Source organism: Dermacentor albipictus, chromosome 5 (assembly GCF_038994185.2).
Source record: "Dermacentor albipictus isolate Rhodes 1998 colony chromosome 5, USDA_Dalb.pri_finalv2, whole genome shotgun sequence".
In the NCBI taxonomy this organism is placed as follows: domain Eukaryota; kingdom Metazoa; phylum Arthropoda; class Arachnida; order Ixodida; family Ixodidae; genus Dermacentor; species Dermacentor albipictus.
This window is the reverse complement of record NC_091825.1, coordinates 85,883,728-85,906,908: the sequence shown is the minus strand read 5'-3', so window position 1 is coordinate 85,906,908 and position 23,181 is coordinate 85,883,728. Positions and strand designations below refer to the sequence as shown.

At 44.1% G+C, this 23,181-nt stretch overlaps 1 protein-coding gene across 4 annotated transcripts in view; it reads left to right on the top strand.

Moving 5' to 3' along the window:
* The window catches only part of LOC135905780 (glutamate receptor ionotropic, kainate 3-like), a 673,125-nt gene that overhangs the window by 279,921 nt on the left and 370,023 nt on the right, over nt 1–23,181 (top strand). For all 4 annotated transcript variants that reach the window (XM_070539667.1, XM_070539668.1, XM_070539669.1 and 1 more), the window contains one exon: nt 11,849–12,010. In XM_070539667.1, coding sequence (XP_070395768.1) covers nt 11,849–12,010 — 162 coding nt within the window. The remainder of the gene's footprint in view (nt 1–11,848; nt 12,011–23,181) is intronic.

Sequence of the window (23,181 nt, the reverse complement as noted above, 5' to 3'; positions counted from 1 at the left end):
CATGGCAGCAACTGAGCCAGCAGCTCCCGTGGCAGCCGCTCCTGCTCGGCTGAACTTCTTTATTTGCAACATGGATCTCGTATAAGGGTCTCTCGCCTACTTCTTGCTGACTGCGCGGAGTCTGCTTTGCCGATGCTCCGTACGGTAAGTCGGATGCATACGGCGCGGAATACATGCAACGCTGATATGCTCCCAGAGTGCAGGTGGGATTCTTGCGTTCGGATCTGTTCAGCAACGTAGCTTTCAGTACAGCAGAAGTAGCGCAATACTGCACGTCCGGTGAATGTGAGTGTGAGCGGCTCTAGTTGGCTGACTTGATGAGTCTCGGTGCGCTCTTCCTACGTAATGTGAATGCAGCGCTTGAGAAGTTTCTCCATTGGTAGAACAGTCTAAAATGTGGTCAGTTCCCGAAGATATATGCCACTCTGTATGCACCAGTAGGTGTGTGCCATGGCGTATAGCGTACCACGTGCCTCTATTCAATTTATCTCTTCCATGACAACTTGGGTATCTGCAATTGGGTATGTGCTACAGGCCAGGGTATTTGCCGCAGGGTCCAATTGGTATGGGCCGCTCTTCAGCAACCTATGTGATGCGAACTTGCGGTACTAGGCGAAACAACAATAGCAGCACCACCATGCGCTGCACTGCGCATCAGTTCGAAACACATCGTAACAGCACAAATAATTTGCTGCCGAACACTTGTATGATTCATACGAACTATTCACTCATTAATGTTAGCTCTTTTATGTGCGACCGAAGGTCCCCTTAAAGCCTTCTGCTCTAGGACGTCCTTGCGCATCTTCATCTAGGCATTATACTAAGTAACTCAATAAGACATTACTATGGTTTTGATTGTGACCACACCGTGAATGATTTGCATTATGTAGGTGTGAACGGGAGCTGAGACTGCTTAGACTGGATATATCAATCTGGTTGACCTCCATGCCTTTCCTTTTATTCGTCTCTTCTTTCACAATAATTTCAGTTGTAGACGTGGCAATCTGTATTTGGAAAATTTGAAAGCATTACAGGCGTCGAGACTCTCCATGAACTATTTTCATTGCGTGGAACATGTAAACGAGAAAACAAAGATGAACACGGAGCATAGTGTCGAAGCATAATGAAAGACGCTGCTGGAATGAGCTTAAAGCTCTCAATAAGACGCATAACTACTTACGACGCATCTAAAAGAGTGAATAGCTGCAGGTATAGCCATTATCGCAAAGCCGCCTTGCGCAAAACAGAAGCTATTTTAGTCACTTACTTTCGTTTCGTTGAGTATTTGGAAGTACCGACGCAGATCTTAATCTTGCGAACGTCAGCAGTATTGGGCCATCGGAACACTAAAGCCGTTAAAGTGTGCCCGAAATAGCTTTCTGTTATGGAGTACAAGGCTCAATATATATATGTATATAGAATATCGAATAAATATATAAGAGAAAACACGATCATGATGAAACATACTTTTCCTGCCCTCTCCTTAATATATCTAGCCCAACAGCAAGTCTTAGTTATACGACCTCGCAGCTGGGGGATCTCCATTGGCACAGTGAGTACGCAAGGCCCCGACATAACAAAAACCACCTCGTTTACACAAGCAGCACACATGTTACGCGATACCCATCAAGCTGATAATGGCGTTTGTTGCTCTCCACAGAATTTTCTCGCAACCATTACAAGGAGGGCGCCACTGGGTGCCTCTGGGAATTGCAACGCCCTCAGCACGGCTGGTGCTCAGAGTCATAGCGGTAATTTCCAGTGGATATATATGGAATACCGCTAGAAGGCTTCGCGCTCAGCGAAATGGCTTCTTTCATTGTTTTAGCTGTTCTTTAATTTCCTGCTGTGCAAATTTGTTCTCATATTACTGTATAAGGTTTCCCAACTGTGATGCACCAAGATTTAAAAATATGCACATGCAACGTATAGCTGGGAAGACCCAAGCTAATCTTGTTTGCCATCGCTTGTAGACACTCAGATTACTTTTTGCACTTCGCCTAATTGCATAGGTTGTCTTATTTGATTAAATAACTTATGTAAAATTATAGTTGGATGGAAAGTGTCAAGAAGAAAAAACTGTACAGCAACATGAAAAAACAAAAAAACAGAAAGGCTGCTTTCCTGAGGGAAAGCAGCTCCCGACGCGCTACCGATTCGCCCATGAACTACCCAGAGACCCAGGTCTGCGGGAAAAGGGCTGGAGACAGATAAATACAAAGACAGAATAATAGCTCGCGAAAAGGATGAGAGGCACCCTGACAACGCGAATCGCATTAAAAAATTGAAAGGCTACAACAGCGGATTTCCGACCGCATCAGCAGGACAGAATCTCCCTCCACACGTGGTGACCGCTCACGCATTGATGTACACGTGTCGTGATGAGCGCACTTTTTTCCCCTCGGTAATCGAATTATTTGCGCCAAACCGGATTTATTGCTCTTGTTCAGTCTTGCAGGCTCCTGAGTGGCGAGTGAGCGCTTTGCAAAAACTGAGATCGATAACATGAGCTCATCGCAAGAAGTAAAACGACAGCCCGCTGGAAACTTCTCGGCCGAACCACTTAGAAAAAATCAATAGACAAAGTGATCAAAAATATTTTTATTATCTGGGTGTTATATGGAGGAGGGGGGTCGGGTCTTTTTTTTTATCAACAATTGCAATGCATGCTCACTGACATGGAAAGGCATAGCAGAAGAGTGGGTCTAAAAATTAATCTGCAGAAAACTAAAGTAATGTTTAACAGTCGCGGAAGATAACAGCAATTTACAATAGGCAGTGAGGCACTGGAAGTCGTAGGGGAATTCATCTATTTAGGGCAGGTATTGACGGTGGATCCGGATCATGACACGGAAATAATCAGAAGAATAACAATGGGCTGGGGTGCATTTGGCAGGCATTCTCACATCATGAACAGCAGGTTGCCATTATCCCTCAAGAGAAAAGCATATAATAGCTGTGTCTTACCAGTACTCACCTACGGGGCAGAAACCTGGAGGCTTACGAAAAGGGTTCTACTCAAGTTGAGGACGACGCAACGAGCTATGGAAAGAAGAATGATAGGTGTAACGTTATGGGATAAGAAAAGAGCAGATTTGGTGAGGGAACAAACGCGAGTTAATGACATCTTAGTTGAAATCAAGAAAAAGAAATGGGCATGGGCAGGACATGTAATGAGGAGAGAAGATAACCGATGGTCATTAAGGTTACGGACTGGGTCCCAAGGGAAGGGAAGCGTAGCAGGGGGCGGCAGAAAGTTAGGTGCGCGGATGAGATTAAGAAGTTTGCAGGCACGGCATGGCCACAATTAGTACATGACCGGGGTTGTTGGAGAAGTATGGGAGAGGCCTTTGCCCTGCAGTGGGCGTAACCAGGCTGCTGCTGCTGCTGCTGATGATGATGATGATGATGATTTTCACACTTTTTTAGCAGTTGCGTGGGCTTTCCGCTATACAACAGTATACAAAGGGGCGCCATTGAAATTTCCTCGACGCGTGTGCTTTCGTTGAATGCGGTCCTCAAGTGATTAGTTTTGCACTCCGGTTTCTAGATTTCTAACACAATAGGCTGAAAGCAACCTCTTACTTACAGTTTACTACACTTACAGTATAGCTATCTTCTAATAATGCAGGCGCGTGTATTTCGACAGCACCTTATCTCGCGTCTTCTTTTCTGTTTTTTTTTTCTTTTGTTATGCAACTAATGCCTAACACTATAACGGCTTACCATGGGAAGCCCAGTTTTGACGTATTTTGCTAATGAGCTGATTACTAGAGAGAGAGAGAGAGAGAGAGAGAAACAAAGAGGGATGGGTAGGAATGTTAACCAAAGACGTGCCCGCTTTGCTACTCTACACTTAGGGATATGGAAAAGGGAAAGGAATAAGGAGAGAAAAGAAAAATAATAGTCTCTCATTCGCATTCAGTTGCAGAGGAATCTACACTGCCACAAGCGTTCATACAATCCAGTGTCCTTAAAGCAGCGCAGAAGGGCTTTTGTGGCCTTTTGCAGGCAACAATGCATAGGCTATGGTCGTAACATCCCTGACTGCCCTGTGGATCCCTCCGTTACAAAACGTTCTGTAGGAAGTCTACGTAAGGTCTATAAACATGTGTATATTAGGTCAACATACTTTCTATAAATATTTCTTTACACTAGTCTATAGACAGTCAATTGGCTTATAGCCTCAAACTTTTTGTTGACTAGTCCACGAAATGCCCGAGTCTATTGACTGACTAGAGACTGTCTACAGAATAAATAAAATTCTTTTCTGTAGACGAATTTCTGCAGGAGGTCTATAGACAAAAGTGTATAGGCTTATATAGGTCTACTTTTGTAGACTGAAGTCTATGAAATGTCCATAGGCAAATACCTATTGGTCACTGTTCCCTTGAAGAATTTTTCCTAGAATGGTGCGTCCCTTCTCTCACTCAACGTCTATCGCACTCACCGAGAGCCTGTTCAACTGATCTCTGTGGGCGAAGCAGCCTTTGCTAATTCATTCAACTTACATTTCAGAGTACTAAAATCGCAATACGTTAGCCGACAGTGACGTGGTATTTTTGAAATTTCGCGCACTTGAAGTAATGCTGGAAAACAAATTTAACAGGACAGTTATCTTATCATAGATGATGTATTCCGATGTTTCTAAACAGTGGCTACAACATTTGTACAGAGGATTTTTCGCTAGTGTTTCTATTTAAATAGGTAAATAAGCAATCTTTGTTAAGAAGCCAGCTCGTAGGATCGGAGAAAAATACCATGACGTGATTCATATGGCTCATAAGAATAATGTGCAAATAAGGCACGTGTCGCACCTATGTTTCTTTGTTTATTACTTGGCCCAAGTTAGCTAAAAGATCCTGTAGGCTTTAGTCGTGCAATTTTTGTCGAGTATTGTCGATACAGGGTGTCCGAGCTAACATAAATTTAGCGGAGCTGCTTAGCGAAGAATACTCTTTAAATGAAGATGGCGCAATAAGATGTGATTTTAAGACCTGTGGTATTGGGGTCTCAGAGGTCTGACGCGTCGTCTTTGGATAACAGTATATCTTTCAGCGAGGTTTTTTTAAATTTTATTTTTATTGACCAGCTTGGCAGAAATAGCTGGAATACCCTGCATACTAGATATATAGACCAGAATTGGCCAACTGTGTTCCGGCAGGAGATCGTATTATGATTATAAATAAATACTCGCTGCTGGGGGTTGTTAATAAGTAGTCTATTGGAAATCTCTATGAAAAATTATTGCATCCAGCATGCATATGAGAACATGCGTAGGGAGCTGTACATAGAAAATCATGCATGCGGATGCGAGCAGTTGACAAAATTGGAAATACAAGTAGCCGTGAATTTTATGTAAGGCTGCATGGGTATTTGTGCACATCCACATTCAAGAAATATTACAGTTGCATGCAATGCGTCGGCTTAAATAAAATGTGCTCGCTATCTGCTACCTACAGCTTAGTTTAGTTATTTGTTTACATATGGCGGCAAAGAAATTTCGGATCTATATTATACATGCACACTTCTTGCTTCTGATGGGCACTTATGCATTAACGTAAATAGATTAATAGTGCTCCTGAACAAGCTGCACACTTATATGTTGCATAAACAGTACAAAAAAAATTGAAACAATTCGACTAGTGCTGAATCATGCTGTGCGAAAAAGTAAGCAGGTGCACCGCTATTGAATTAACTTATTTGATTGCGTGATATAATACACTGCTTCATTAAAATGCAGGTATTACGCTATGATCGAAAGAGACTACACAGAATACTTCCCCTTGGCAAGCAAGGTTGCCAGGCTGGCCTTGACCTTTGGGACATTTGTTCCAAAGGTGCTGCAAGTGTATAATGCAAATAAGGAGACGCAGCAACGTGAGGCAAGAATAACACTTGCGTATTCTTTGTATGTTCATTAGACAGCTTAATATATTTGCTCAAACCATTTACGTCTATACTTAATGCGCTTTAACTATGACTTATGGCTACTTGTAAATACAAATCAGTACTATCATACTATGTTTCTTTTTAATTACATGACGAACAATTAAACAGTCACGATTGCTGCTGGTACTGCAGCAACAGTATGCTCCTTTGATGACAAATTCATGTATGACACATTATTTTACTTATTCCAAATGATCTCTTCATCAATTGCTGAAACAAGCTTACCCAGTTTGACCGTCTGTATATTTTTGGTTAAGTAAATATGCCCGCGCGGAATTATATGCTCAAATAAGTGACTTGACTATTGACAGTATCATGCCAAAGATTGTAATTTATTTTCCTTCATACACATTTTAATACCTTTCTCATTTTCTTAAATGAAGACATCATTGACCAAAACTTCAACAGAAGACAGATGGAGTTATTGTATTCATATGGTCACTTCTTAGGTTCTTATAGATAATGAAGCCTCTTGGGCATACTGACACAGCTGCAGGTTAGGTATACCCCATGAACACCACAAGTACCACACCACCACTTTCTGTGTCATGGCACGACACATATGAACCTCCTGGGAAACAGAAATTAAGTTGTAGTCCGAATTAATGCTGTCACAGCAAATTATTTAAGGTGCTCTCGAACATGAGTACCTTTTCTAGGGTTTCTAGGTTCAGGACATTTAGTTAACGCAAAAAGAAAAAAATGAGTAAGAAATGCCATGACAGTATGCTTCACTTTCATTCTTTTTTTCAATAAATGGTACCTACTTGTCACAATTTTCTGTGAGGTGAAACGTTTCAAAATGTGTTTACTAGAGGGATTCTCTGGAAATGTTGTAAGGCATAGAACAAGAACGCATACCTATGTTCATATTTTCAAATTCCCTGATCTTTTCCCAAGTCTTCCCTGGCTGTTTTCATGAAAATTCTCTGCCAGTCTATGACACCCGCTGTTTAAGTGCAATGACAAAATACTGTGCTTTAATGCTTGCCAAGTTACTGGCAGTCCATAATTTCAGATAAACCGAATAACAAGTCAGTCACTTGACAGGCAGTATTAGATTGAACTGAATTTAATAAGTTGTTTATTAAGGGTTAAGGGGTCTTGGGCAGGTTCGTAAGGCATGGCAACACGAGCACAGCATGCAAGACAAAGACGCAGAAAGACACACACGTAAAGCAAATGCAACCATGTGAGAGAAAACTATTCAATTTGTTATTTTTACAGTTAATTAGTAGCTTTATATAAGGTATATAATTTGATCGCATCACTTATGTCTCTGGTTAACTTGGTTTATTTCTGACCAAAGACATCATGCGAATACGAATCAGTGCCATTGTAATATTTCATCCTGCTACAGTACGATGAGCAGTTAGACAACTATAATGGTGGCTGGTTCCGTCAATGGTACGTTTCATTTAGGACAGGTTCATATGACACAAAGTGAACTTATCAAAATAAGAAACAAATGCAAGAATCCCAAGCCATTCCTATAATAATAATTGCTGAAACAAGTATACCCAACTGCACTTGGCTCATTTTCGTGTGTTAAAGCAATGCCCGTCCCGAATGAACATGCCAAAAATAGTGACTGCAGTTTTGTACAATCACGTAAAAACTTTCAACTTATTTGCGCTTAGAACAGTCTGCAATGCCTTTTTTTCTTTTACTCCGAGATCAATGCATTATTTGCCACACTTTCAGTAGAAGGCATATGAATTGAGTGTGTTAATAAGCCTACTTATCAGCTAAAGTATGTTACGACCTCCTAGCTGTATTGATAAGGGTAGCACAAGTGCAATGTCCGCTAAATTATTGTGATAATTTGTACGTTATCTCTGAGAGAATATCTCCAACTAGATAATCTGGCTCTTTTTTGTACAGCGCACACAGTATGTAGCCTGTCCGAGACGACGGCACTAAATGCAACAATAATGAAAACGCGAACACTTATTATGCACGGCAAGGCCTTCGTACCATACACGATTGTCAAAATGCAAATCTGTGTCAGCAGCTGCTTATACAAACAGCTTATAAACAGTGAATAACAGCACGTAAAGTGCATAACGACGAATGATCTAAAGCCGCTTAACACCTTTCAAATAGCCAAGAAAATAATTCCTGCTGTTAAACCATTCATAAAAGAAGCCAGAAAAAAACTTTTCCAATTATCGTCGAACCCAATGCCTTTGAAACGTGTAAAAGTGCTTCCCCGAGCGTCTAATTTATTGTTACACAAGTATTTTCGGCTATGTTGCGAAGCTGCTAATGACTGAGCTTATCGCAAGTTTCATACTCCGAAAGTTTTTGCGGTTGCATATTTTTAGATTGGTTGCCAGGAGCCTCATAAATAGAGTTACTTTTCCTCTACGAAAACGGCAGCGCACACACTGCTGATGAATGCCCCGCAAACACGTCCTTTCATCCAAGTACGCTAGCATTTGTTCAACTATACTTCTCGTCTTAAAAATTGTTCACGCTATCGAAATTTCGAGGTATGTACGTAAAGCGTGTCACGAGAATTTCACTATACATGCGGCGTAGCGTTCATGGCGGCCCGATCGAGCGCCACAAAACGAGAACTACCCACACTTGTTGCTTCACACCCACAATCCACTTAGTGGCTGCACAGTACCAAGGTAAAATCTGATGTATTTTCTTTTTTACGCACATCAACTATGAAGCTAAAATCAACAAGCATGCGCAGTGGTTTGCCGTAAAACATTCCGTATAGTAGAAGCGAGAACAAGAGCGCGTTTTCGCTTCAAGCAAACGACTAATAGACACTAGGAAGTGCGCTCACCTAACCATGAGCTTTTTAAGAAAAATACCTTTGCTAAAATTTGCCGTTCAGTGATGTTGACGTGTTATGGCACAAAGAAGACACGAACACACAGACACCAAGGTTCAGGCCGACAGCGCACACCACTGCAACAAGAGTTGACGTGCCTGGCGCAGTCGTTGAGAACTCAAATTGACGCTAACAGGCGGCGCACCAGCGTTGTTGTCATTGCCCATGCGCAGGTGTTTAGGGCGCTGAGGGTGTGCGCACTCCGAGAAGTCCGAGCGCCTTTTCCTTTTCATTTTACAAGCGAATCTTGTATTGGCTCAGAAGCTTTAGTGGCGCTTTCGTGGTCACGCAAAAGATCCAGTTGCTCCTAGAGCGGAAAAGATGCGGGAAAGGGCGGTTTGAAGAGTTGACCGTTGCGCTGGCGCCGGAGCGTGAGTCATTAGTAAGGATTCCAGCTGCATAGGCGCGTACTCACGCCCTCAACCAATCAGAGCCGCTTCGCCACCGCCGGGTAGGGAAACGGCGGTATGCCGCACAGGCACACTGCCTGCTAAGGACTGTATGGGTTGATAGGATATCGCATATATTTTAGGTGAATGAGAAACTTTGATGAGTTTAGAGTGCAGGATGTCAGTCTAACAAAAACCACCTGTTGTTAGTGATGCCGCCGAGATATGAGGGCAACGTGGAAAGTATCTGAGAATCGGACGATAAACAACGCGCACACCACATGCGCGACATCGATTCATCGCACAGCCAGAAAGTTTGCGTTGTCAGCTACAAACTTTATGAGTCTTTGCTGTTAGCTTGATGCCTGTTTGAAATCCGCTTGTAACTTATGTTGGCGTTCATAACATATATTATCACGATTGCATCTGTGTTTTGTTTTCTTTATTCTACTGCCGCAAAAGTCATGCCATGAGAACTGTGAAGGCTGTCTTGGGATTGTCGAGAGCGACTACGTAGGTCATAGCATGTGGTCAGCAAATGCGGAGGTATACACTATGTGCATACTTAAGTCTATAAATAGGCTTTAAAGCAATCTCGGCTGTATACAACCCCATCGGCTTGTATCTAACGTAGTTCCGTATTATCTGACGGTATCTGCGCTTGGTTACAGCGTACACGGCTTAGGCCGAGATTAACGACTTTTGTTTATAGTCAATCTATAGACGGCATGTAAACCTGAAGCAATAATGTTTTTACAATATGGGCTGTTTTCTAGTAAATCTCACCCTTACCACAATCGCTATACGACGTTTGATGACGTCCCACCCTATAGCCTTCATCAGAGGCGATATAGGAAACCGTGGGCGATAACTCGAATAGCAAAGAAGCATACAGGATGTTTCATTTATTTTAAGACAAACTTTAAACATATGCAAATGCTACTTAGCTGGGTAATGCTACTTAGCTGGGTAATCCCAAGGTAATGATGTTTGCCATCGCTTGAATATACTCATCTTATATCTTGCATTCCCCCATGATTACATTATTTGTCTTAATTAATCGAATTCTCACTTAATTTGTTTAGATTGAAAGTGCCAAATAGAAACTTGTAGAGCGACATGAGAAACTCCCCGATACAGTTTTTTCTTGCTCAATAAGTGCTACATAAAAGTGTTTTCCGAGCGTGAAAGAAGCCCGCGAATTCACACAATGTTCCTCTACCGGCCAGTCGCGTGGCATTTCATTTTGCCTATTGTTAACTTCTTGCCTTTCACCCAGTCGTCAAATTTCATTTCATTTCATTTATTATCACCTTGAAGGCCCGGAGGCATTACACAAGGGGGGGGGGGGCGATACAAACACGTGTAAGAGTGGTTTCTTGCAATACAAAGAAAAAAAGAAAAAAAAACATATTGCTGATTTTGTATGACCTGTACGAGAAAAAATTCGAATTGGAGGAAGTAACGCGGCAATACATGCGCAATAAAAGAAACAAAAGAAAAAGACTAGGTGCAAGGGTTGACAAGGGTAGACTTTTCCGATTGGTTTATGATGGGTTCACGAACGATGTACACTGGGAACAGAAAGTTATTCAAAGTGATTTGTTAGGTATTCACGAAATTTTTTGCGGTCAGTACAGGTAACGAAGTTGTCAGGGAGCGCATTCCAATAAAGGATTGCATCAGGAAAGAAGGAAGTGGTCATGGCAGATGAGCGGCTGGGTAAACGTGCTATGGCAAAGCTGTGACTTATGCGAGAGGAAGTTCGTAATGGTGGTTTGAGAAGGTGGTGCCTTGAGCGTGGATTGTAAAAAAAAAGAGTGCAGCAAGCAAAGACATGATATGATGCGGCGAGACATCAGTGCTGGCAGACATTATATTTGCTTCAAAGAAGTGACACTACCGTATTTACTCGATTCTAAGCACCCCCTTTTTTTCCCGATCGCGATTCCCAAAGTGAGGGGGGGGGGTGCTTAGATTCGAGAAAATCTAGAATGACCCCCCCCCCTCCTTCTTTTCGCTGTGACATCGTGACGAGATGAGTGTGAGAAATAACATTTCATATTGTAAACATTTAAAAGAAAATCGGTGCAGACAGTGAACGCACCGCTTGTGTCGGATGCTCAGTTACAATCACTGTCACTCGAGTTCGTCGCACAGCTTGAACCGCCGCTCTCGGTATCCCACAGTAGGTCGTCTTCCGTTTCGTCGAAGTGGTTTGTGATTGAGCACTTCTTAAATGATTTGACCACAACGTACACTTTGATCAGCTTCTAAGCGTTCGAATATACTTGGGATGGTTGATGGGTACGCTTTCTGCAGCTTTCGCCGTACAGCCGTACAGTCCGGCTGCGCGGCGAGATCGCGCCGCGGACGCTGGGCCACCTCGGGACTCCGACGGCTCCGGCTCGATGACAGAGTGAGCAAGCGCGCTTGGGGGCCTTGGCTACGTGCTCTTCCTAACAAATAGGGGGGTGCTTAGATTCGCATGCAAACTTTTTTCCCAATTTTTTTTCGCGGGAATAGAGGAGGGGTGCTTAGAATCGGGGGGTGCTTAGAATCGCGAAAATACGGTGTAGTGTACTGTGAATAATGTGAATGCCTGTCAGGTAAGTTTCTTTTCCCCTTACGCTCGCTTCATTGCACTGTCTCGCAGGGGCGCTGTTGGAAGACGACCACGAGGACAAGGAGCAGGAATTGGCTCTACGCTACGCCATCGACCGCATTAACAACAACAACGCCATCCTGCCCGCCTCAAGACTCCGACTTTTGACGCAAAGGCTACCACCCGGCGACGCTTTTCACGCCTTCAAGACAGGTGCGTGACGTTTCCTTCGTCTTTTCACGCAATACACCGTCAATGTGCTTTCTATTGGTAACTTAGTTATTTACTTTGTTTTCTTCCCTGAGCTATGAGTAATTTGGTAGCATTGCGCGAAAGTAAACTAGTGCCGGAGTGCTAGATATCTGCCGCGTAAGCTGGAAGCGCGGACAGATGACACGATTGCGCAGAAATCCCTGTCGTGAACATTCATGCTTCTCCCAAGCCTGTGCCGGTTCGAAGGCGCTGCAAGTTCCTTTACCTATGACGTCGGAACTATTCAGGGGAATATTTGGCGCTTCCAATCTGCCCCTTTTATTCAATCATCTATTTGTTTTGTGAAGCAATAAAAAGCGTTCATTCTAACTTCCCGCATGACAGAAAAGAGCCAGAAGCAAAAAAAGATAGGAAGAACAATGACGATACGTATACGACATTGAGGAAGGCAGAGGGCTGAGCGGAAGCCAGGAATAAATAGCATGCAATAAATTGGTCGCCTTCATTTTTATTCTTCAGTTTTCATGAGGACTGGTGCCACGACATAACTGCGGGGGCCGGAAGGTCGAGTTTACAGGAAGAGATGCCTGTCGGCACGAATCAAAGAAATGCCGCGAACATCCTGACAACTATACCATTGAAAGGAGCACAGCCGCCTGCTTCTCTGAAAGGCGAAGCCAGGCAGAAAAATAAGTAGGTGGTCATGAACTAAAGCCAATGGGTGCTAAGTAAACACTTCCTCTCGCGAGCGTGTAATAAATTGCTAACCATAGCTGCCATTTTGTAAACAGAACATGAGGCAAGCGCTGCGTCATAGAAGCGTATGACACCTACTGAAATGGCTTCCTGTGAGGTCTTGCGGAAAGCAGCGTATACCCATAGCCCTTTTAGATCTGACCAAAAAGCCCCCGAGTTTATTTTTCCAGAGCCATTGAAACTGCGGTGTCGAGGAGCCCAGTAAAAGAAGGAAAGCCTTTTGACACAAGGAAATAGTAAAGCGACACCCAAACAAATTTTGTTGCTCATTTTGTGGTGCTTCGGCTGACCTTCCGGAGAGGAATGTTCCGGAACCGTCTAATCGGCTCTTCCTGTCCGCGCGTACTCTACCGTTGGGCTCGCTTCCTTCCTGTTGAAATTTTGGTCGAATGGAGCTCGCCGGCTCCAGCCTTTCATGTTTACTTCCGTTTTGCGCCTGCCCAAAAGTAACATTATTATTCTCAACTTTGTTCCTGGATTTCGTAAGGTGTCGCCCTTGGGGAACTACGGGCGCACAATATTGAGGACAAACTCAAACCGCTGCCTCAAAAAGCACCGCAGACATATCGAGCTAGACCGCAGCGACCCTACGTTACCTGTTAAGAAGCTCAAATCATCTCAAAGAGTTTCAGGATAGCTGACGTTTCTTTTTCTTTGCCTACTTGCTTCGTTGTCACTTGATTCATATGTGAAGTTTATCTCTTTGACAAGGTTGGTAATTGCCAGAGAGGAGCTCTACAGCGCATTGGTGAGTGTAAGCAAACCCATAGACGCAGATTCTGCTGTGGCCAGAAGCCATCTACTACTTGTAGAGCACGGTTAAGTTTGCAGAGAAAGGAAGATTTCATAGGCAGAACGACAAACAAAAATTACTGTATTTCCTGCACAGCCATTTCTGTACTTATTTATTGGTGTTCTACAGTACACCATTTACCTATTGTGAATTAGACAATACAACTAGTCGAGTCTTTTTGTTATACACACTGGAACATGGGACCTATATTATGTCCCACATTTCCGTCTTTTCTTTGCAGCAACTCTGTTGTAGTTTAAAGCGTCACTGTGCTTCCTACGGAACATTCTTATGACGCTTCAGTACTGCTACTGTCGGCCTTTATTGAACCTTTAAGGTGCTTTATTACAGTGTGCCGTGCAACAGCTTGGTATGAACCTTCTTCGTCTCATCATAGTAAGATATGGAGCAATGTACAGTTATTTCAAAACGTCGTTTTGTTAACGCGTACAATAATAATTGGTGAAGCGGGAAATTGTTGTAGAGGTGTCGGGAGTAAACAATTCGCTCGCCATTCCGGCCCTGCGATAGCGTATATCCAGGGAAGCTGCTGAAAAGCACCACTACAACTGCTGAGGGGGCTATGCAACACCTCTTGGGAACGAAGTTCGTCCATTTTGGCAGCACGGCCCCTCTAGTCACATTGCCGTTTCTTTTCTCCTTGCCTCTCCTTGTATTCACCCTGCTCCTTGGGAGTCCTAACTATGCGTTGATTACTGACAGCCGTGCTGAAACAGCAACAAACAGAAACAGCTTGGCTGGTTCTTTTATATACGAAAGACTTGTGACCTTACTCCCCACGTCGGAAGCTGCCGTCTCCACGGCAGCTTGCGAAACAGTAATCTTTCCCGAGCAACGTATGCGGCGAGCGCTACGGGCTTGAAATTGTTAGCAGGAGTGCCGTATCATCAATTATGTGGTTTGTACGCTTGTTTTGTGCTTTTTCCTAATGAAACGATTGCTGTGTTGTAAGGTTGTGTGCGCGATACCAAAGACTGTGTACGCTTTTCGCTTCACTTCCTGAAGGTTTCCTTTTTTTTTTTGTCCATGAGGATCATGCCGCTAAAGATTCCGACCAACTAGCGGCTTACAATTTCGCTGTAATATGTTGATATATGGTGGCACATTAAAAGCGGTTATTGTGATTCCTTCGTAAGTTAAATTCTGAAATTCCTCGCTGTCGCCTAACAGAATTTCTGACGGGCGTGTATGCACGAACTATGCCGTCAAATTAGCCTGACGAAATATTTTCAAACATATGCTTCCTGCAAAAACACGTCACACGAAATTTGCGTAACATTTCTCGAATTCCGGTACGCCACCTTTTACAATACAGAACATGTCGTTCAGTTGTAATTTAGCGCTCAGAGAGTGCCTTTTGTAAGCTTTTTCTGCGCTCAACCTTACTTGCAGGGAGAGTTTGGAACAATTCCTGGTTACATTGATTACTGCTTACACCCTGGTTTCAATTTACAATTTTAGAAGATGTGACTTCTACGTTTTCCAATCTGGCGACAATAAAAACAGCACACGTACAGTCGTCCGACCACTTACTGTTAGAGATGTCTCTAATATTTCGTTCGAACCTGCGTGTTTAAAACCTCATCGTGATTGCATTGCATATACGTCACGGTCGGCGTTGCCCCGCGCAAGGTTCACGGACAGCTAGAATGCTAGAACAGCTCACGTTAAAGAAAAATTGTGGCAGAATACTTCACATGAATACTGTCGACGGTAATGCACTAGCATTGAATAAAAATAGCGACACAATGTGTTGCCACCGTGAAAACGAGTTACGTATGCAGCGTGTGCTGCAGCGGGACGGCTCTTTCGCGCTTCTCTACGAACACTCGGTGGCGTGATCCAGCACTGCGGTCACAAAGCCTGCACGTGGCCTCCTAAATGCGTGGCGCGCTGGTGCGTGCGAATGCTGCGAAACGCGTCATGCGGCAACCGGGCTTCTCTCTGGCGCACCTTTCTGTACACTCTGCAACACTCAGTGGCACTGCCAAAATGCTTGTGCTTGCCTTCTTGACGAGAAGTGTGGCGCACCGTTGCATGCGAACGTAGAGTTCGCAGATAAGAGAGCCTATACTGTAATTCTATGCGCACCCGGAGGATCGTTCCGTCCCTTGCCGCACTATCGGTGGCACATACGTTGTGACCCAAGTTGACGAGAGGGTCATTCAAGAGCTTCTCATACAGAGTTCGTTATTGGCGGAGCTCCTTAAAGAGATGGTGTGAAAGGCACTCAGTGAGCCAGGTAGGAGGGAAAGCGGTTAGATACGAGGAGGGAAAGCGGTTAGATACGAACGTGCAAACGTAAATAGACTAATAAACATAGATAGCCCCCTAAAAGTGCGTCACGTTCCCGAAGAATTCTAACCCATTACAATGTCATAATCATTAAAGATGTAGCCATTTTGTTGCGTTTCAATCGAGCTCACTTGCGTTGCTGTCACAGGCAATAAAATATTCATAATGTTCCGGCTACAGCCACTCGGTTCATGTTTGCGGCTTGGTTCTAAGCTTTTAGGAACTGTTTCGTTTGCATGATCTAGAATGAATAAGTACATGTCCTATTCAGAATAATGAGCATATTGAATATTGCACAAATAATAATACAATGGCAGTGACAGGCCACCGGTAACGATTGTGAGATTCTCTGCGAGGACTGCCTACGCATTTAATTAAACGAGCTGCCTTGACATAAACCTGACCGTCTATTAAGCTCACTGAGAGCCGGCGATAATTACGATTCTGCCCACTAATCCGGTTATGCTTCGACGGGTCTAGTTCCACTAAGCACGCATATCACTGACCCTAAATTTAGATTATGCCATCCGCAATGGAAAATTTCTCGCATACATTACGTTAGGCAATACTGAGGTTAAGTAACAAGCAGCTCTGACGAGGCTCTCTTGGCATTGCTAAGCCGTTAAGGGTGGCCACCCGAAGGCAAATGAACTGCGCTAAGCACACGACAGTCGACAACTCCTGAGAAACCACGAGGGGATAGGATGATGAGCAAAACGAGAACAAGGTGAAAGCAGGAGCCAACGTTTTGACAAGTGGACTTGCCTTCTTCTTCAAGGAGATAGGATAGCACACAGCCGTATCTCTTTTTTTTTTATTGAAATGAAAATAAAAGGAAAAGGCATAGTCACTTTATAATGGTGACAGCTCCTCTTTTTCGCATAGTGGAAACAGCAATATAAAATATATATGTGAGAAAATGAAAAGAAACCACGTCATAGGGTCGGAAATCCGCAACACACAGTCCTATACATGCATGAGCATATCAATATAACATTCAAATGCAAGTTGCACAAAAGCACGCTTGTAAACAAAGTCACAAACACACACAAGCGGCCGTGATGTAGACTGTGATGAGCACGTAAACAGATGAGGAACTAGAGAGCGTTCAAATAATGCACGCACATCATTGTACGTTGTGGCAGTGGTGGAGAGAGGGGGCGGCACAGCCCTAGAAATTTCTGTGTTTGTATGCAGCCTTCCCAGTCCCTCTACTCAGTTACAGTCCCTCCCAATTCGCAGTCAAATGGGTGCCCCTCCCCCCCCTCACCCCCCCCCCCAAAAAAAAATTGCTGTCTACGCCACTGAGTGATGGCCCTCTCCTCCACCGAGACACAGTAGTTCGTTGTTTGCATCGGCATGCTGGTATAAGGCACAAACTACCTTTCGTACACATCATAGAAACCGAAAATTCATTGGGTATTCCGAAACTCTTTGTTTTCGCCCACCCGCTGATCAAGTATTGTAGTGATGACGAGAGGGTAAATAAGTTAAAGAAGTCTCTATTGCTGTAACCCTTGTATGCATAGCATCTAAGCAGTTATCTTTCTGGTAGAAAGTGATTCTGAGCATCTTTTAGTCAGTACTTTTTCACGCAGAATAGGTCATTGAAAATTAATCGTGTTATAGCGTCACTCAGGCACGAATAAAGACAGGCATTAGGTTATCAACTGCGAATACGAGGATTCCATCTACTTATAATAAAGCTCACAGAGTAGGGACATCTTTCATATCCGGCGCAAGGAAGTGTTGAAAAGTGGTTAAATATCGAAATACTACGTGTTTCATATGTCAAACATCCCCAATAATTGACCACTTTTTGCTGTAGACAGAGTCTAACTGTCCGTATTAGAAAGAAGTCAACCGAATTATAAATGCAACCAATACATCGCTTGCCGAACGGACTTAAAATCTGGACGGAATTTACTAAGCAAACTTGCGAACAAATTTTGGAGTTATAAAAATCTTACAAAAAAGCGTATTCACAAAGCTAACCTTCTTCGCAAGAACAGCAAGCTTGTGATGCCTGCCGCGTACATGAACACAAACACACACACACGCACACACACACACACACACACACACACACACACACACACACACACACACACACACACACACACACACACACACACACGCACACGCACACGCAGACGCAGACGCAGACGCACACGCACACGCACACGCACACACACACACACACACACACACACAAACACACAAACACACACGCATACACACGCGCACGCGCACGCGTACATGCACGCACACATACACACACAACCGCATAATTGGAGACACTTCGTTATTGTCAAAAAAGCCCGCCACATAACGCCGATAAAGGCGCCACTAAGTTTTCGTTTTGCATGTACAAAGCCAGTAACACGCAACAGGCCATGGGAAGACCAGATGACAAAGAAACGCGACAGCAAATGCAGATTGGTTGCAGATGCTTATTCTAAACCCCAGACTTATATCACTCCTGGGCGTAATGACGTCATTCACGTCTTTCAGTCGCTTCATTCGATATTCTTTCTACAGTTTCCTCCACTCGCTCAAGAAACCCTCCATAGGCCTTAGTGAATTTAGCATAGGAATTTTTCCTCCATCGGGCGAATTTTCTTCGTGCGTCCTGCGCAGTAGTCAGCTAGGTCAACATGATCGAGGCCATGAAAAAGCCGGTCACAGTGGCCATGGTATAGTGAAACGAACAACGTAAATCTTGTACGACGCTGCGAGTGGTCACCAAGAGGCGTCGTATCAGCAAGGTTAGCATTCATGTCTTCCGGTGCCGCGCAGTTCGATCATTTAATTGAGTGGGTCTAGACAAAGCTACGACATTTGTGTGTAATTAGCGGCGCAAATGCATATGATACGGATTGTACTGAAGGACTGAATGAACTTCATATCAAGGCCGTGGTGCTTGCAGCATCAGGAAGGTAACTGAATAATTATTTCATATATGCGCAACTTACGTATTCACGTTTAGCCACAGCGCATGTATCCGCAACTTCCAGGGCGTCGAGCCTAACTCAATCATAGTGCCAGCTTCACATGTGTCAATTACCCGCAAGATAAATCGCAAAATATACTTATCGGCAAAGTGCTCAGGTACGGAGACACAATATCTCCAATTATATTAACTGCATGCTTAGAAGGATTATTCAAGCTATTAGACTGGGAAGGACTGACGGTGGTGATTAACGGCGAATATTTCAATACATCCATCTTGCCGATGACATTCTGATGTTCCGCAACGCTGGGGGCACATTGTAGCAGCTGGTTGAGAATATTAATCGAGAAAGTATAAGGGTAGGTTGACGATTAATATGCAGAACAATATGTAGAAGACAAAACCTTTCAGTCGAACATGAATTCATGATCGGCAGTCAGCCTCTGGAGCATATGCAGGAGTAAGGTCATCTAGGTCAATTACTCACAGGTAACTCTGAACAGACAGTGGTAGAGCACCGTCCGCACCGATCATCCACTCAGAAGGCAGTGAAGGCACTTTTGTGCTTTCTCAGAACGTCTGGTCTGCGCGAGCGGCTTTAACTCAAGTACTGTCATTAAAAGTCTCAACACCTTGTCTGTCCCTTCTATGTCTTCCCATTCTCCCTTCCCTCAGCGTAGGGTAGTCAACAAGACTCTTGATTGGTTAACACCCCTGCCTTCCTATATTCCTCTCCCTTTCTGATCACAAGACCAAAAAATTGCAGAGGAATTAATTAGCGCCGTAGTTCTTACAGCTGCAGCATCGCGAAATAGTGACTAGTAGCTCACTCAGTCGTTGAAAAGAAAAGTGTACAACCGTTCCATTCTTCAACTCCTATCATACGGGGCAAAAACTTGGAGATCAACAATGAAGCTTGAGAATAAGTTAAGCATGGCTCAAATATGCAATGAAACAAAAAATGTCAGGCCTAACGCTAAGAGAGCGGAAGAGAGCGGTGCGGGTCGGAGAGCGAACGGGGATACCGGTAATTAAAAAAAAAAACATGGTAGCTGGACAGGTCAGTAATTCATAGGGCACATAATCGGTGGTCCATCAGAAACGTAGCTTTTTGGGCTTGTTGGTGTATGATTTAAATAGCAATGAATATCACGCATAGGACGACACAGTAAAATTCAGACACACACGAACAGTACCAGCGCTCGTACTGTTCGTGTGTGTCTGAATTTTACTGTCTCTTCCTCTGCTCGATATTCATTGCTATTCAGTCCATTAGGAATACAGAGTGTGTGCTCGGGGAAAGGAAGCGCTATCGACGACGGGAGAAAATTAGGGGGAGGGGGTAATGAAATCAGAAAACTTGCAGGCATACCTTGGATTCAGCTAGCGCAAATCAGGGGTAATTAGCGATTTCTGGGGCAAGCCTTCAGCCTGCATTGAACATAGAAGTACGCTCTTGACGTTTTGCATCTAATATTCATTCGCAATTTTAAGAGACTGTTGCTCTTGAGCCGCAGTTCACTTCCTACTGCTAGGCCGCATTCGCGTGTTTACACAACGGCATCGGATGCCGCTTGGATACCCCCTGCCCCCCTCGCCCTTGTCATCGTACTATCTTTGCAGTTAATGCTGAACGAAGTGCGTGAGTGTCGCAAGATCGACCAATTGAAACGATTTTATCCGACACAAGAAAGAATGTTAATCGCTATATGCTTCGTGTACGGTGCTGTGCAGTGTTCTGACGTTCACTTAAGCGTGTGTTTTTATGAGGTTGGTAAATTTATGGCAACGCTGGGTTCAGAAGCGTGGGAATGTTGACTGATTAGACCTTACTTCTATCAGGTGCCGCTTGTGCTTTGACAGACAGCGTACTTAGGAACTCTAGGCCCTGACGTCACCAACCTACGATTTATTATCTGTCTCTGAAATTGATGTGTAAACGCCTTGGTGCATTTCGCCTTTGTAGGAATGCGGCTGCTTGAAACTCCAAAAACAAACTGTTGATCTGTTTCGTGGCTTCATCGTGCTCTATCTGACGAGAAGACAAGAAGAAGCGATGATCGCTGATACAATGTCAACGTGTGATAGGGTGAGCGAAACTTGCAGGTGTGGATGTTACGTAGCGAAGATTTCAGTCATAAATTTAGTGTGTCGGTAGCCGTGGCTTCTTTATGCGTTTGTTTTTTTAGGGCGGCTTTCATAGATATCCGTGCACTCGACAGGGATCTTATCCAAAAGGAGGACGCATTTCGTCATCGACTGGCGGTCGACGACATCGTCGGCCAGCGCCTTATACGGTACCCGCTGCCGAGGGAGCTGATATTGAGCTTATGCGTGGTAATAGAACCGCACCTGCAACCATGTGCAACGCGATCCCATACCAAAACGGCAAAGGTATGGGTGCTGGGCCCCGTGCTTGGAGACCATACGAACAATATATTATGGAGCTTCTCATTTCAGTGATCAATAGTAAAATAAAGACTTTTTGTCGCTTTGTAAAACCGTTGTGGTGGTGGAGGTGTATGCAGGCGCAGTTAGCCTTGCATACTTGTCGGCCAATTGCTCCGACTGAGCGTCTCTTTCTCTGCCAAATAGTTCACCATGTGTCTATCAGTCCTGTTTCCCGCAGAAATGAGAGAAGAATGCGCGACACTTCTACTGCACTTCGTTTGGCGGTGGTGCGGTGTACGTGCGAGTGCTGTTGCGCTTGTCGGCGCTTGAGCAGACACCCGGAAATGGAAGCTGTGGAATAGGGGCGTGCAGTGATTTGCCGTAAGAATATAGCCTCAACTGCATATGCGGGAAGCGCGATCATGCTGTCAGTTGAACACACCTCTTCCATTTACTCTCGCTTAATCCGAGATTTGCTGCCTCCTCGCTTTCATACGACGCCGTAACCTAAATGTTATGTGATTTCGGTAGCACCCTTGCCTCAGCATAAGAAATTCTTGGCTAAGAAATTGCGTACGAACAGCGCCACTTTGTGAATTGCGTCCCTGCTGTTTCCTCCATGGAATTGTTATGGTCCACGAAAGTGCTCATCGCCTTCTTCATTAGTGAAAACCGTTCATGAGCGCGACAACTATAATAGGAAAGACCTGTGAAATTGAAGTGCTCCCCTAGCACAGACGGCCGCTTCAGTTGCGATGTAGATTTACTCAACTACCCCGACATCTTCCATGCCCCAAGTTTTTCTCCGTAATCTTGTTTCCATTCCACTTCACCGAAACAGCGGATAAACATTTCTACTTCTTCTTAACCCCGAAGCGCCGGGATTTATCGTTTCGACCCTATTAAAGGACAAACTGTCTGCTCAGCTAAGGAAGCTCAGGGGACAGCGCTGCAAGGAGTCGGCTTGAAGAAGGGGTCGCTTTCCGAGGAGGCCCTCGAATAGCGGCTTACTTGCAACAGACGGGCACAGGGCGTAATTGAATAAGTCTCGGGCATTTTTTGCCCCTGGGGTGCCACTGGGATCTAGCTTCCCGGTGCACAGTGGAACACCGCAGGCCTTTTGCTTCCAGCCGGGTCTTTTCTTCTCGTTCTCCCTCACTCGTCTCACGCAAAATGGAAGCTGGCATTCCTAATTAAAGTTTGGTTCCGCATTCCCATACCTTTGACCAGGAACAAAGCTCGCTCATTAACTTCGTACAAGACTTCGGTTCCTTATTTTTTCGCCACCCAGTCGTTCTTGATTGTTGAAGTCTCTTCTATTTCGCCTTTTGTGCGCGTGCTATGCGTGTATCCGCCGATAAATCTGTGGAGTCGGGAGACTCGAGCTCTTCAGGGAACTTTTTCTGCCATGCAGCAGTTTACCTTTCCTGTGCAAGAAGGTGTTAATTGTGGCGGCACGTGAACCCCTACACGGCTGTCAAAGTTTAAAAAAGACGTAATGAAAGTTGATTCTACGATGTCTCTCGTACGCATGATACAACATGAAATTATTATTGAGGTAGCTGGGCTTGTCTCTGGTCTAACTTTTCAATCATTTGTTCCTATAAACAAGAGCTAAGCCAGCTCTGATAATAAATATATCGTTATAACCCGCACAAGTTTATCTCTCAGCTTTGGAAATGACGTGAAATATATTGTATGAAGAGCATATCTGCTGGTCTTATCCCGTTCGCGAGTTTGGCGCGGGTCTTATCCTTCTTTTATGTAAGTGCAGTTGGAATATATTGTAGGAGGCGTCGATGAGGACTCTGGAAAAGGTCACGCGTTGTCACATTGATAACGTAATGCTAATTTTTTAAAATTAATTTGATTATATATTTTTTTGGTGAGAGCCACATCATATTAGGGAATTGGCCATGGAACCGTTTTGCGAACATTATCCGATTATGACCTGTATATTTG